The sequence below is a fragment of the Corvus brachyrhynchos genome, unplaced genomic scaffold (genome assembly GCF_000691975.1).
Source record: "Corvus brachyrhynchos isolate BGI_N302 unplaced genomic scaffold, ASM69197v1 scaffold61, whole genome shotgun sequence".
Classification (NCBI taxonomy): domain Eukaryota; kingdom Metazoa; phylum Chordata; class Aves; order Passeriformes; family Corvidae; genus Corvus; species Corvus brachyrhynchos.
Window position 1 is genome coordinate 7,969,934 of NW_008236478.1, and position 15,462 is coordinate 7,985,395.

The 15,462-nt window shown below is 49.5% G+C and overlaps 1 protein-coding gene across 2 annotated transcripts in view; it reads right to left on the reverse strand.

Moving 5' to 3' along the window:
• Nucleotides 1-10,458: 10,458 nt before the first annotated feature.
• Nucleotides 10,459-15,462, reverse strand: part of TLX1 (T-cell leukemia homeobox 1) — a 6,848-nt gene continuing 1,844 nt past the window's right edge. Inside the window, exons 2-3 of one of the 2 annotated variants that reach the window (XM_017726144.1) lie at nt 14,400-14,637; nt 10,459-11,070 (exon numbers count right to left, since the gene is read on the reverse strand). In XM_017726144.1, coding sequence (XP_017581633.1) covers nt 10,848-11,070; nt 14,400-14,637 — 461 coding nt within the window. In that variant the 3' untranslated portion in view covers nt 10,459-10,847. The remainder of the gene's footprint in view (nt 11,071-14,399; nt 14,638-15,462) is intronic. The other variant, XM_008643844.2, reaches the window with a different exon arrangement.

The window sequence follows — 15,462 nt, forward strand, 5'->3', positions numbered from 1 at the left end:
AAGGGTCCAACATATTGTGCCTGGGAGATCCAATAGGTCAGACGAATTGCTAGAAGGATCTGTTGTGGCCACAAAACATTAATCGCTCACCCACATGAGTCACTGGAGCATTTCATATTCCTTCCTCCGTTTCTGGATTACTTTGCTAGGCAGACCTAGCAAAGCGCGGCTCCAAGCCATGTGGTTCTGGAAGATAAGACCGGCAAACCAAAGCCAGTGCCCAAGCACAGATAAAGAACCCAGACTTTCTGGATTGCAGCCCTGAACATTTCCTTTCAATGTTGCTGCCTGCTTTGATGAAGCAACTTGATCCTACTGCAGGGGTAGTGTTCCCTGGGCTCCTTTTGCAGGCACATGAGGTGTCACCCATGAGCTGCAGAGCACCAGAGAGCCAGTGGCCTTTGCACCAGCATCCTGTGGAAGAGGTTGTCCTGCTGCTGCTGTTGGAGCCAGCTCAGCTCCATGATCCAGTGGCCTGGTGTGCAATGTGGCTAGACAAAGGCACCCTGCAGACAGCATCATCTCACCCATCCTCCTGGCTCCTCACTTGGTAGTGCCCATCTCTTCCCTTGTATCAGCAGGAGGGGCTGGAGATGTCCTGCTCAGACCACCTCTTTAGCCTGTTTTGTGCATGAACAGCCTGATTCTTTAACTGCTGAGCCCTCTCTCTTGCACCTCTCATTGTCTGTACTGCTGATATTTCTTTGCAAGAAATAAGATTGGCTGCTGCTGAGCTGCCGCTGCCCCCTTCGTCCTCCAACTGCACTGATAATTCACATGAGACTTCATTTTACCCTTACCTGAAGCAGCCAAATACACCTGTGAGGAGAAATTAGCTGCTTCAGTGGCACAGCTCAGTTGCTTAGGAGATTCCCAGTACCTCCAGGGCAAGGGATAAATGAAGCACCTCACTCAGCAAGTGTCTTCCCCAAGGAGCATGGCTCAGTGCTCTGCTCCCCAGCAACCCCACCAGAACTGAGGACTGTGCCAAGCAGGGGCTTTATCAGGGCTTTATCCCACAGTGTTAGTGCTTTCTCCTTACTGCAGGAAACAATACACTACAGCAGGTTTGCTGTGCATTCACCTTCCCTCTTTCCCACCACACTCAAGCTCTTTCTCACTCTTCCCAGCTTTCTTCCCAGTTTGTACATTAGCAAGCAGTCTCAGCATCACCCCAAATGTCCGGCCCAGCCATGGCTGTAGTAGGGGGTGGAAATGGAGTCTAGCTCTTGCTCTGCCCCTGCATGCTCACCTAGCCCTCAAAACAGTCCTTTTCTCCCCAACACTGGCACTTTGCTGGTCTTTGTCAGACAAAGAGAGAAGGGTCACCTGTAAGGACTCACCCAGGGCATCTGCCGCTCAAGTGTTGGCAAGTGTGAAACCCACCTTCAGATCCCCATCCCAATCTGTCAGGCCCTGCTGTCAGCTCTCCTCTGCCCTAGGGAAATCCCATTTGGGGCAGGGCCATGAGGAGGACACAGGCAAGGAGGACAGAGATCAGCCTGACCTTGAGGAAGGCCAAGAGAGCGGCCAAGACTGGACCAGAGAGGACAAAAGCTATTGGGCACAGAAGAGAAAGTTCACAGTTGGTAGACCATCCAGAGAATGTTTATCCCAAATTTCAACATACCTTTTTAGATCATTTTGGCCTCTGCCCTCTGGGCACCATTTCACTACTAAACGCTCTGTGGAATAAATGCCAAGTGATGGTGGAACACAAATAATCCCTTCTCATAGTGAATGACTTTTCTGGTGAATACTGAGCTATAAATGCAGCTTTAAAAAGCAATAACTTGTTAAACTGACACACACAGACATACACAAGCAGACCCCATTAAAGTCATTTGATGCGAGCCAGGGAAAAGTGCCTCTAAATCACATAATTATTTTAAGAGACAAAGACATTTGCTTAAACTGGTTCAAATCACCTTTGGGGAGGGAGGAGAGAAGGTTTGTGTCTGCACCATTAAGTGCTCTGATTTCCTGCAGCTCACCCCAGACTCTTGTTTTAATAGCATTAAACATATGAATATGTGATAATAAAATACAGGTGGTTTCCTTGAGCTTTATTGACTTTGTTTGTCACAAAGACAAAAATCGTTGCTTCCTTATTTATCTGCTTGAGCATTTCATGGGTTTATATTTTTTGTTTTGATGAATGCAAGCAGCCTCTTGGCTGTCCTAGAGAGTTGTTGCAGCCACGTGTTTTGATCAAAGCTCATCCCTCTGTGCTTAAAAATCCCAGCTGCTTGTCCCCAGTTACTGTGCTCCATGAGCCAGCAGGTAGGGGTGTGTAGCCAGGAGAGGAATGGAGCCAGACCCCTTTCTCCATGCCTTGCTGGAGCTCAGGGAGTCGAGGGCCTCAGCTTTGTGCTCTCGGTGTGGCTGCAACCCCCAAGCAGTTGCCCTGCACACACCCCACACCCCATCCTGGCACTGCCCAGTGCACTCAAACATCCTGCAACTTACCCAGCACATGAAGCATCAGCACATGGGATATCCTATGGAAAGTCTCTCTTTCTAATCACAGTGGGGAATAATAAATAGAGGGGAATCCATCCCTTGAATTTCTCAGGGCTGGCTTTATCCAAGAAAAAAGCATGTAGCTGTGGTGCTTAGGGACATGGTTTAGCGGTGGACCAGGCACTGCTAGGTTAACTGGTGGACTCCATGATTTGTAAGGTCTTTTCCAACCTAAATTATTCTCTCTGTGTGTCCCATTCAGGGACAGGTTGTGTCTCCAAGGACGCGCTCAGGGCTGGGCTTGGCTATCCTTTATCCTGAGCACCCAGTGCTCCCAGTCTGAACCATTCGCTGGTTTGCCTGGGGCTCGGCTGTCCGCGGTCATCCCCACCCTGTGCCTTGGGCGGGGGGGCGAGCGGAGCGCTCGCCAGGCGCTCCCTGACCCCTAGATGGAGCTCGGTGCCCACCGATCGCTCCCGGGCGGCCCCGGGGCGAGCAGGGATGTTCCCCGGCAGCTTCCCCCCCGCACGGCACAGGGCCGAGGAGAGGGGCAGGGTGTCCAACCCAGTCCTGCTTGTCTAACTCGCCATGGGTGCTGACCCTTGGCCTGAGAGGTTGTCACCGGGACAGCGTTTCACGTCCTGCTGTTCTGGCCAGCTCTGTGGGTCACTATCCACCAGGGTCACCTGTGAAGGGGCAGTGCCACGCATTTTGGGAGAAACACCCATAGCTTTGACACCCATGTGCCTCAAAGCACTTGTGGTAAGGGTTATCTTGCCCTAGACCCCGTCCTATGGGGAAAACCAGACAGCCAAGTGTCCCTCTTCGTCTGCTGCTGAGAGGTTTGAGGTTCTCCGGCTCCCATCCAGGAAACACCCATAGGGCCTTAAAATAATGGCAAATTAAGGGAGATATCTGAGACTGAAGGGAGGGACAGGACACAAGGAAGGAAAAAAGGACCATGGGGTGAGTTCCACGCAAGGCAGCACCTCTAGAAGTGCCAAGCAACACTCACCCAGTCCTCCCATCCCACCTCTTGTGTGAGGGGGTCTCCACTCCTCTTATCCCACCAGAGCCAGCTTGGGCCAAGCCATCAGCAACAGTCGGGGTTTCATCCAGGAAGGGGAGTGAGGCTGGAGTTACCTCCTGCAATCCCACTTGTTGGCAGGGAAGGAAGAGAAACCGGCTCCTGAGATGCCAGAGATGTTCAGCAACAGGACACAGTTCCTCACTCCTCACCTCTTTTGGCAGTGTCTGTGGCCACAAGGTCCCTGAGGAAATCCTTTCTGCTGAATAACATTACAGGTGTGTCTCTGCCTGTCTCCCCACTCTCTCTGTCACCACTGTGGTGTGTTTCCCCGGGGACTGGCACACACATGTGCACCCCGGGGTCCCAGCAGGGGATCTGCATTCCCTCACCTAACTGCTACAAGTCTGGCTTCTGCCTGTGGCGTGTGAGACGGCTCTACTCAAATCCTCAGATCTTCAAGGGGCCAAATCTGGAGAGAGAGTGCATGGGAACAGTGGTGGGTACACCAACAGATGTCTGGTGCCTTGCTCCACAGAGAGCATACCCTGCTCTACAACCCACCTCCTGCCTCTGGATGTGGTGGTATGAGCCACAGCAAAGTCAGGTTTCAGACCTGTCATAACAACTGATAAGGTTACAACATTTGCTTTCACTCCATCCCAAAGTGAAAGCCAGACCTTTTCAAGCATTTCTGCATGAATGGGGGTGAGTGGGAAATGCCCCTGCCACAGCTCCCTCACTTGCCTCTGCCTCAGTGGGCAGGGTGCCTGGGACACATCCCTCTTTGGCTGCAGGTGTCCCTCCAATGGCAGTGGAGCACAGCCTGACAGTGGCAGAAACCCAACAGGGCTGTAAATGCATATAGAACTTCCTGGAGCTTAATCCTGGAAGGAGGGAAATGCTCTGGATACATCCCAGCAGTTACCCCCATGCTCCACAACAGTGTCACCATGGGATGCCATAGCCAGGATCTGCATTTCAGCAGCAGTCCCATGGTGTGACATCTCCAGACCCTGCAAGACCCTCCAGTGCCTGCCACTGGCACAGGGCCAGGCAAACTGGGTATAGTAGTCCCTGCTTGGGCACAGCCCTCCTCTGCCCAGGCTCCCCTTGGACCAGGACCCCAAGGTGCCCCTCACCACTCGCCTTCAAACACCACTGGCCTGCGGACTTGGTGCCTTTTTTCTGCAGCTCTCAGAAGAGCATCCTTGTGCTACATCATGGCTCCCCAGGATCTGCTGGCCTTTATCCTCTCCTCCCCCAGCCTGATCTCAGAGGACACCCCCACTTCTCCCCCAGGCTATCCTGTGAAAACAGCCAGATCAGCTGCGAGAAGGAGAGCACACAGAGGCCTGGCCACAACTCAGTGCACTTGTGATCACTTCCTCACCAGCACCCTGAGCAAGCCCCATCCCCACCTGTACCTCTTCCCTCTTGTCACCTTACATGGGGAGATCTGGGGTCAAGCCCTGCCTTTCAGCCCATTTTTGTCCAACACACCTGATAGCCCAAGCTCAATCTAACTCCCACTGAGCACTGACATCGCAAACTAGACACATTCTAGATGAATACCTAGAGAGGAAGAGTCTGGTGAGCCCTGACACGTGCATCGCAAACTAGACACATTCTAGTGTTTTCCTCTAGAGAGGAAGAGTCTGGTGAGCCCTGACACGTGCCTAAAACCTTCACAACAGCAGGTAAAAATTGCTAAACATGACAAATTCCCAAAAATTTTCTCTTGCTGAGACAGGGAAGATCCTGGGAAACAAAGCTTTTCTCCATGTTTTCATTTATCCCCATCTTTGTACCGCTTCCCAGCTGTAGTTAAAAAAGTATATATTGATTGATATTTTTTAATCACTGCTTTGTTATTTTTAGACAGTTGCAGTCTAGGAAAGACAGACAGTTAACCGCAGCGCTCAGACCAGCGGGTTCACATTCTTTACAGGCAACGAGAGAACGAGTTTTCTCAAGCTTTGCTCCCTCCTGCTCGAAAATCAGAGCATGGGCTCCTCATTTCTGCTCATTTTATTTTTGTCTCAAAAACAGAAAGGCAAAGGACGGCTGGGCTGAGGGTAAGTACTGAAATTCCAGCCCCAGGGAAGCGCAGGGCAGGGGATTGCAGCTCTCTGCAATGCGATTGTCCACCTCCAGCACACAGGGGTTCGGCTGGAGTCTGGTGTGTGACCTGGACTTACAGAGCTGAAAGCTGCTGGGGCCAGCCCTGTGCTTACCATAGCTAGCTGCAACAACAACAAAAAGCAACAACCAAGCCCGAAAAAAAACAGAAGGAAGCCAAAAATTATTTTCTACACTTGTAAAAATCAAGATTATTCTGGTGCTGTCAGAAAAAAAACTAACACAACTCTTTGAATACAGTTTTAGGTGTGACTTGAATAAATGTATAGAATTAATTTAAAACTACCAGTAACAAAGAGTTTCTGATTAATGGAAAGGGGCAAAAAACCTCTGTCCTAATCTTGGACAAGCAATGGCTCATCAACAAATTTCCTACTGTAACAGAAACAATAACAAGATTTTTTTTTAAATCATCAAAGTCACATTTAGCTGCACCAACAAAAGATCTGAAAAAACCAATCTGGTGTGACTCCAACAGAAGTTTATTGTGATGATCAAAGCTTTGTGGGCTTTTTTCTTCCCTTAGTATTTGTTTTAAGAAAATCTACCCTTTTTCCACAATTTGAGACCTTCTCATTTAGAAAATTTTCATCCAGGATAATTTGATAATTCCAAATGTTATTTCACAAACGGTTTTCAAACAAGTGGCCATCAAAGCTGACCACTGCACAAAGAAATCAGTGTCACTCAGCCAGTCCGCTTCTGGCAGGGGAAAAAAAAGGTTAATTCAAAAAGTTCCAGCTGTCCCAGAACCCCAGAGAGGAATGGCTTTTTACTGTAACCCAAACAGTTTTCAGCAAAGCCATTTTCAGTTTTGTCAGTAAATTGGTTTGGGTTTTTTACCCATCTAGCCCCAAGTGTCTGTGAGCTGGCCTTGGCTGGGAGGAGGGGGGGAGGGGCCCCGGCTGCTGCCGAGCTGAGGCAGCAGCCCCAGTTTTAAGCTTTTCCTGTGTGTTGGTTAATCAGGAGCACATTTAAAAATACTGATCAACAGTCACAGTGAGATAATGAAAATGATCCTGCATATGGGTGTTTGTGGGGTCAGTGCCTCCTTTCATTATCAATTACACAAACCATATTAGAGCACATGTACACTTGCCTCAGTTCTTCTCCAGCAAATGCCACATGCAGGTGACTCTCACTGCTGCTGCTGCTGCAGGAGAAATAACTTTAAATATATAGCAAATGCCCCGTAGACAGGATAATGCAGCCCAAGAAAAGCTGCATGTGGTACTCATGTAGAAAGTGGGGCATGCCTGTACTGCAGGGATCAAACTTGCTGGCACGTGCCCAGGAAAAAGCACAACTGCAGGCTCTGTTCAAGGTGAAAGGCTCCAGCAAAGACCCTTCAGCCTTTTCCTGGGCCATCTCTCAGCAGAGATAAACTAACTGATCCTCGTTTGGATGACTCATGTGCTCAACTAATTGGCTAAATGGGGGCCAGACCTCTGGTTCCCTCCTGCCCTCATAATTTGCTGAGCTGGGACCAAACCCAGACAACCACAGCCCATCCCATTGGGCTTTGTCTCTTCCAGCTCCACGCAGATGTTTAATACTCCAGTTGCTTGTGCAAAGACGGTGCTTTCCCCCGCTCCAGATTTTGCCTTCAAAAGCTCAGCACATCCATAGCCAACCCAAATGAATGATAGCTCTCGATCTCTGGCAGTGTTGTGGCTGAGAGAGATGAGCACAACCCCAGTGTGGTCCCCTGTGATGTCCCTGTGCCTTCAGCTGCAGGCATCACACAGGCTTTTCCACCCCAGACCAAAGTCACTCTGCCTTGGTCTGTATTTCCTAGATACAAGCAAACGGTAGAAAAACGTTTCTCCCTCATTCCCATTTCATGTTTGGGATTTGCTTTATTTTGAGAGCAAGGGAAGGGGGAAATGACTTTCAAGGCATCTTAATGCAATTTTATTCCTGCTCCCAAATAAGTATGATACAAAAAATTAAATCAGCCTTCAATGTGATATGGATGGCCCCAGGATACGGCTGAGGTGATGTCAGTCTAGAAAACATAACATTACGTGTCATTGTTTCATGTCATTACTTATTGATTTAATTCCATCATATTTCAGACAACTTTTATTGTCTAGGTACAAATCATCATATTAATAACTGGAAGCACATATGCAGATATCAAAAACACCTTCTGCCACTAAACCAATTTTTAAAATGAATCCAAGAGAAATATTTTAAGAGAAAGCTCCTCCAGAAGCAATTTTTCCAGGGACAAGAAAGACCAGGCAACTGTTTTTCTGGTACTGATGTAACATATATTCTCATTTCATATTGAGATTCCTTTTCTTCTTTTGGTCTTTTTTTGTTTGTTTGTTTAACAGGAAAGATTGATAGGAAAAGGGAGAAGTCACCAGTTTTGAAAACAAGGTATAGATAAATGTTGTATCTAAACATATTCCCTGAACGTGAATTACCGTATGTTCAACTTTGCCGGGGAACATTTTGGGTTATGAACTGAATAATGTGGATAATATAAAATGGCTGTCTTGGAATTAAATTTTGTAATATTGATGTGTCATAATAATAAAATAGAAAACAGTTTTAATATTAACAGTGAGTCTTATCATCCTTTTTATTATTATTATTATTATTTTGTGGTGGGTGTTTTTTCCTATCCAGAAACCCTGAAAACAAAAATATACACTGCAACAAACTGTAAGCCATTAAAGATTTGTACACAGCAATGCCTCCTGAAGGAGCTCATCTTTCTAGACAAAGTTGGGTGTGTGTTAAATAATTAGCTTAATCAAAATCGAAAGATCTGTCTGTAGTATGAAACAGAATTCAAACAAAAGACTTCCCTGAAATATATGTTGGGAAAAATACAAGTTATTTTATTTCAGTAGTTTTCTGGCAGCAATCAACATCTTTTAAAGATATCTCCAAAAAATGGATGTGCTCAGAATTTCATATTTTCCTGTGTTTTATCTTTTTTTTTCTTTTTTTTAGCTTCTTGTCTCCATTGCTGCAGATGTTTCTCTGTGTTCTCGTACACATTGGACTGCAGAATGGGAAAATCCTGCAGCACCATGAATTCTCAGCCCAGTCCTACAATAGCAGATTTTGGATGAAGCAGGCTATTCATATGCTCCCTTAACAAACTCCCCAACAATGCTGCCCCCAGAGGACCCAGCTTCCTGGAGCACTATCAACCACCAGGTAGCAAAGGCTTGGGGTATTTTGTAGCAGATCCCAGGTCCCACAGGCAGCCTGGACCCCAGGGCCATGTCAGGAGCTCCCTGCCACTGCTCGTGGCTGCCTGCCCTTTTCAGTCATAGCCTCCAACATCCTTCACTCAGTAATTCCCAGTGTTGGAAGGAAACACCAGGCTGAAGCCAGCCACAGGGCTGGGAGTCTCCCCAAAAGAGTCTGATGTGAGTTTTCCTACCCATTTGATTTTCCTCTGAGGAGGGCTTGTCAAGCTGGGAACGATGTCCTGCAGCAAGGCAGAGCATGAATGGAAAACAGTGTTCCCAGAGCAATCCCCTGCGAGATTGTCTCTGAAATGTACTCTTGCACACTTCTTTATATTCAAATTCCCCTTTCCTTATTCAGTTTCAGACACAAATATCCGTAGACCTGCCTCAGCCCAGGTGAGACCTCAATCTAAGGTCTTATTCAATAAATTATTCCACATGAGTTTAAGGCTAAGCCCCTGCATAGTCCCTGCCACCTCCAGCAAGCCCCCACAGAAGGCTTCAATTAAAGCAAGTGCTAAATGCACTGCTGGGTTGAAGCCTGAAAATATTTATAGGACCAGGGATTAAAACACAGTATATTACATCTGGAGCTTCCAAAGCCAAGTGGACCTGAGCAAAGTCAAATGGAAATGCTAACTCTATTTTCATTTTTTTAAAAAAAATAGCACAGGCTTCAGCGTAGTTATGATATGCTGTCTCCTCTTGGGGAACTAATAGACAGGGAACAGCAAGGCTTTAAATGATTTATTCAGTACCCTGGAGATTTTTTTATTTTCTTTTTCGTTTCCACATAAATTACACAAGCACTTTATAAAATGAATACACATAAAACACCTTGTAAGTGCATAACTTAGAAAAAAGAAAACAACAAACAAAAGCAAACAAACGAATGCCTTTAAAAATCTCACTGAAAATAGGTTTTCTGGTTGCTTGTTTGTACTAACTGCTTAAATTGGCAGTGCTGTTTTAGATTATAAGTAACTGAAAAATATATACTGTTTATATATATATATCTCTATATATTCCTGGCATTTGCTAGAAGTGCTTTGTTTAATTGTGTCTCGTTCTCTTGGTACAATTAAAAGAACAACTAAGTTAAACGGCTGAGAGTGAAATCGATTTTTTGCTGTCAGGAACTGCCTTCTAATGGGAAACTGATAAAATAAAACATTGGACAACATTTTGCAAATTATATGGAAATATTCCACGGAAAGAAACTGCATTACCCCCGCAAACTGCCACGCAGGTCTTCTTGTTATTAAAATACACGCTGATGGGCACAGAGTCCGTGGCAACTAGGGACTGTTTGGGCTCTTCATACAACTGAGATATCATATTTACCGTCCTCAGGAGTCTGTCAGATCCTTCTCTTGTTCCCCTCCTCACAAGAAAAAATTAATGAAAAAGGGGAGGAGAGACGGCGAGGTGAGATCTGAAGGGTTCCCATCTGGCACAAGCAGAAATTGCTGCTGTTTCCTCCATTTGTTGCATCCCCGAATGTCACTGGTGAGGACAACCCGAGAAGTCTCGCTGCAGAAATGTGCTTCCCTGGAGCCTTCTCCTGTTCTTTCAAGCCACCAGTTCAAAACATATATAAAAAAAATCCTAAGGAAGTTTTGCTGCCCACAAGCTGGATGAATGCCGGCGGCTGTGTCCGTCAGGGCTGGGCTTTTGTCTGGCAGCACGTCAGCAAGTTCAGGGTCAACACTGGAGACTTTCAAGAGAACAAAGGGGTTGGGGGGAGGTGAAACAACATTGCTGCTCCAGCAGTTCCATGGCTGGGGAGAGTTTTTGGGGTGGCTTCCCTTCTTTTCGGTCCTTGTTGAGGATTTCCCCAGCTGGACATGTAGGATGCACATGACCAGAGGATCAGGGGGTTCCAGCACTCCCTGGGGAGAAACAGAGTTGCTACATGTCCCACCAAGGATGCCACGTGTTCCCCTGGGGACAGCCCCGCCAGTAGAAGGTGTATGTGCCATCACTGGGTGCCAGACTTATTCACAAGCAGAGGCGACAGTGGTGACACTGGTGATCTTGGTGGAGTCATCAGACCAAGGCTGGAGATTCTGGAGGGCGAAGAGAGAGGAGTTGTGGACACAGATGGGGTCGGCTTGGATGGGCTGGTTGATGGTTTTTTGGAAGGCTTCCTGCTGCAACTGCATGAGGATGCGGTTTGCTTGCTGTCGCTCGGCCTCCCGCTCCTCCGCTGTCTGCCTCCTAGGAGAGAGGGAGCCATTAGGGGGGCCTGGGGAAGCAAAGGAAGGGTGTCTCCAGAGAGATTAAGTTGTGCAGGGTGCTCATGATGTGGGAGTGCAGGGGTAGGAAAAGAGGGTTTCTTGTCATGGTGCAGTCCCACACCGCCTTCACAAACAGCCAGTAAATCCCATAAACTGGGGACTGAGTCTGTCTGTCTTACTGGCCTCAGCAGAAATTGCTCTGATCAAAGAGAGCTGGGAGCAGCCCATAGCTCTGGATTATTCCCTGCCCACAGGAAAAAAAACCAAGCAGAGACAAAACACCTGAAGTGTCACACAACAGCATTACAAAAGTTGCAATTCCCTGAAAACATGCTCTGTGTCTGACAGCAAGAGCCAAGCATGCAAAGCCCCAGTAAAAAGCATAGAGCAGGATAAGGTGAGGCAGTGACTGGCAGTGTCACACAGCTGGGAGATGGGCAGTGACACCCTGGACATCCTCTTCCAGCATCCAGGTTTGCCATCTCGTCTGCCAGGCTGTGGTGGCCAGCTGCTGAGATCTTGGATGAACGCAAAAACATTCCCATGGCAGGCAGCAAAATTTCAGCTAAACACTAGAAATAGATTTTTTAGCAGTAAGAAAAATCAAAGCACAAAATATACTATCTGGAAAGGGTGAATTACAGTGTTTTTACAAAGAGTTTGGACACGTTTCTGCCTGGTATGACACCAGCAGATGTGATCCCTGAGGAGACGGTGTTAGGGGGTCAGAAGGCGTTCTTTCCAGTGTTGGTAGGGCCCTGGCTCTGGGCTGTCTGGGAGCAGAAAATGGGATAGGTATAAACTGCCTGAATGCTCTCATATCCATGATGAAAACCCCACTCCTGCTTGCTTGGATGCCAGGTCAGTCTAAAGTCGGCAGCCTGTGGTCACCTCTGCTTCGCCTGGCACGTCTACTGATGCTGCTGGGAAAACTGGGGAGCAACTCACAGTGCTGGTTCCAGGATAATTCCCGAAGCATCCTCTCCCTCCCTCATACCCCCAGGCCCAGCTGACGTTCTCTCAGCAGCTTCAGTGGACCAGTGACACAGGAAATGGCAGCTTTTTAATTTAGCAGCTCAGGGGGATATGAGATGTCTCCTCCTCTTTGGTCGTGGGAATTGGAAGTGGCAGCTCTGATCTCCACAGTGACATCTCAGAGCAGAGGGCAGGGGGAACCTGGCTCCCAAAGGTGAAGCAGGCCAGGGCTTGGATGCCAGCAATGGGCCTCTGGGCACCCAAGCCTCCAGACATGTGGCCACTGTTCCCTCCTGGGAGCAGGTAGTTCAGGGCTCAGTCCCTACTCTAATCACTGTGTCAACATCTCACATCAGACATCCTGGGAAGAGGGGACTCAGAGCAGCACCAGCATCCCTGTGCAGCCTGGGGAGCAGCTCAGTCTCTGCTTCAATGAATATTTAACGATGCCCTGCACAATGAGGAGATGCTCCAGGAGGAGGGAGGGACTCTCAAGTCCAGGGTAATCAGGAGCACCATGCTGTGAGCACCTTGCTCCCAAGTATCTCCCTGCTGCAAGCAGCTGGTCTAGTCATGGATTCACACCAGAACGGGATTCCCTGGTTCATATCTGCCTGGAAAGAGATGTGTCTAAAGCAAGAGCCCACATCTGAGGAGGGGATCACACAGCCACCTCACTCCAGCAGAGACAACCAGGCAAGGAGCAGAGACAAGACTCTTCCCCCGAGTCTGCATTTAAGCAGTTAAACTCAGAGGGCTTATAGCAACCCTCTTTTCTTGGATACTTCCCACTGCCTCATTCAGGCCGAGCCTGCAGCAGTTTCTTCCAGCTGCCAGTACTCCAGGAACCACTCAGAGCCCTCTGTCCAGTGCAGGGACCCGAGGCAGCGAGATGGGTGTGCTATCAGCCAGGGGCACCCACGTCTCCATCGCAACACCCAGCAGGCACAGATGCATACAAGCAGAACTGACACGTCTATGTCCCTCTGGCTCAGGCCAGAGATTCTCCCATGTCTAATATTACAGCTGAGGTCTGGCTGCAGCCTTTCCCTTGGGCAGAAGCAGGATTTTGTTTCTCTTTACCCAGCTATTTTTTGTAAAACATGTGAATAGGTTTGTATCCTCTGCACCTCTGCCAAAAGAGGCTGAATTTAGCCAACAGATGCAAAGAGTATTGACAGATGGATTTGCCTCACTTCCTTAGGAAACCTGGTTAGAAGACAAAGCTGACCCCGTTTTGCAGGCCACAGCAGAACTGTTCCTCCTCCAGGATCCTGCTCCTGGCCAACAGAAATCACTCCAGATAAAGACTTCCTGATACTTGGGGTATTGCTCTTCCATGGATTCTCTAGCGAAGAACTCACTGGGGTCGAGGATTCACACACCCCCTTGGTTTCAAGTTCTTTGTCCCCCATTTCTTACCCAAGCCCAGCATCCTCAGGCAATCACTGTCCTATTAACCCTTCAAAGACTCTGGGGAAGCCCTTTCCCCCCGTTTTGAAGAAGCTGCTGCCTGCCTGCCCTCCAGCACCCAGTGCTCAGCACCCAGCAGCACCACCCTTCTCTGCTCTCTGAGGGAGCTCCCCCTTGCCCATCATTTTCCGCCCCCGCGGGGTGCCTGTCCCCAGCCTAGGGCAGGAAATGTTCTCAGGGCTGGGGTGTTTCCCTTGGGAACATCCCGGGAAGGTGCAGCTTGGGAGGGGCAGGGTCACTGCGATGGAAACCTGGAGGCTCCTTGTGAGCCCAGCCTTCTCTTCCTCTCCGGCTTTACCGGCACGGCCGGCAGCAGAACAAAAAGAAAGCGTTTGGGCAAGGAGGCACCGCGAACCCCGCGGGGACGAAAACCTCCGAGCTGTGCAGAGCCCGGTACTCCGACAGCCCCGGGGCTGGGGCCACACACACATTCATCCCCGTGGCACACACGCACACCTTTTTGCGTGCAGGTCCGGTGTGCACACACCGTGGAATGCACGCATATGGCCCGCATCACACCGCACTCGTGGGGCTGTGTTTGGCACTCACAGCCCCGTGCACGCTCACACGCACACGCTGAGTGCGGGCACACACGGGCATGCGTCGCCTTCACACTGACCGTGCAGTTCCACACGCGTGTCCTGCTTGCACACACGCCCGCAGGTGTGCACACACCACATGCACACACCCACACTGCTGTGCATGCACACGCACCTGTACACACACGCTCGCATTCACACACCCACACGGGGCTCGCACGCCTCTGCGCAGCCACCAATGCTCCTGGCAGAGCTGCTGGCAGCCAGATCTGTCCCCCTCGTGATGCCCCATCCCTGTCCACCGAGACCCCCGATCCCTCACCTCCACTTGGTGCGCCGGTTCTGGAACCAGGTCTTCACCTGGGCGTCCGTCATCTTGAGGGCCTTGGCCAGGGCAGCGCGCTCGGCCGAGGCCAGGTATTTCTGCCGGTGGAAGCGCTTCTCCAGCTCGCAAATCTGCAGGCGGGTGAAGGAGGTGCGCGGCTTCTTCTTCTTGGGGGGCGTGCGGTTCTGGTAGGGGTGACCTATACGGCGTGTTACAGTGAAGGGTGAGAGGGCCACTGGGGGGGACACGGGAGGAGGGGGGATGAGAGGCAAAGAAGCAAGCAGCGACACATCAGCAGAGGGGCTCCGGCTCCCCCCGGTCCTGGCGGGCCGGGGCTCCGCTCTCCGTGTCAAGAGGGCTCGGGATAATTTCGTTTGCGCGCGGCGGTAACCCCATCGGCCCGAGCCCCAGTGCCTTGTACACGGGAAGTAAAGTCCCGGACTGGAAATGGGAGTTGTGATTTGTTGTTCTGTTTGTTTGCCATTTTATGTTGTTTTGTTCTGTTTTAAATATATATATGGTTTTGGTTTTTTGAGGATTTTTTCCAACCCCCCCAAAAAAAAAAAAAAAAATTTAGTGAAAAGTCACGTTGTGTCTATAAGCCAGAAAGAGATTGGTGAAATCAGGTGCTTGCCAGGGAAAAAGCCCGTTCGTCCACCCGTGGTCGTGCCCGAACCCAGCGCCATCGGGTCGAAATTAAACGGGAACTTTCAAAAATCGGGCCTCGGTTTCCGCCCTCGGGAAGAGGGGCCGATTCGGGCACTGATTTTTCCCCGCTGCAATTTCGTTCCTTTCTTTTGTTTGTTTGTTTGCGTCTTTTTTATTTATTTCTTTTCGTCGTTCGAGTTTTTGCTTTGTTAGCGCCGAAAGACGAGCCCAGCTACACCTGGAAACGGTGGCAAGGCCGGAAAGCGCCTCCAGCCCGAGCCCCGCTCTGCTCGGGTCTGCAAAAAGTCCCTTTTGGTGAGGAAAAAAGGCTGAGCCCAAACCTGCAGCAGGAGGAAGCCAGCCCGGTTACGGAAGGCAACGGGACGGCCTTCCCGGGCCGGCCAGGGCCGGG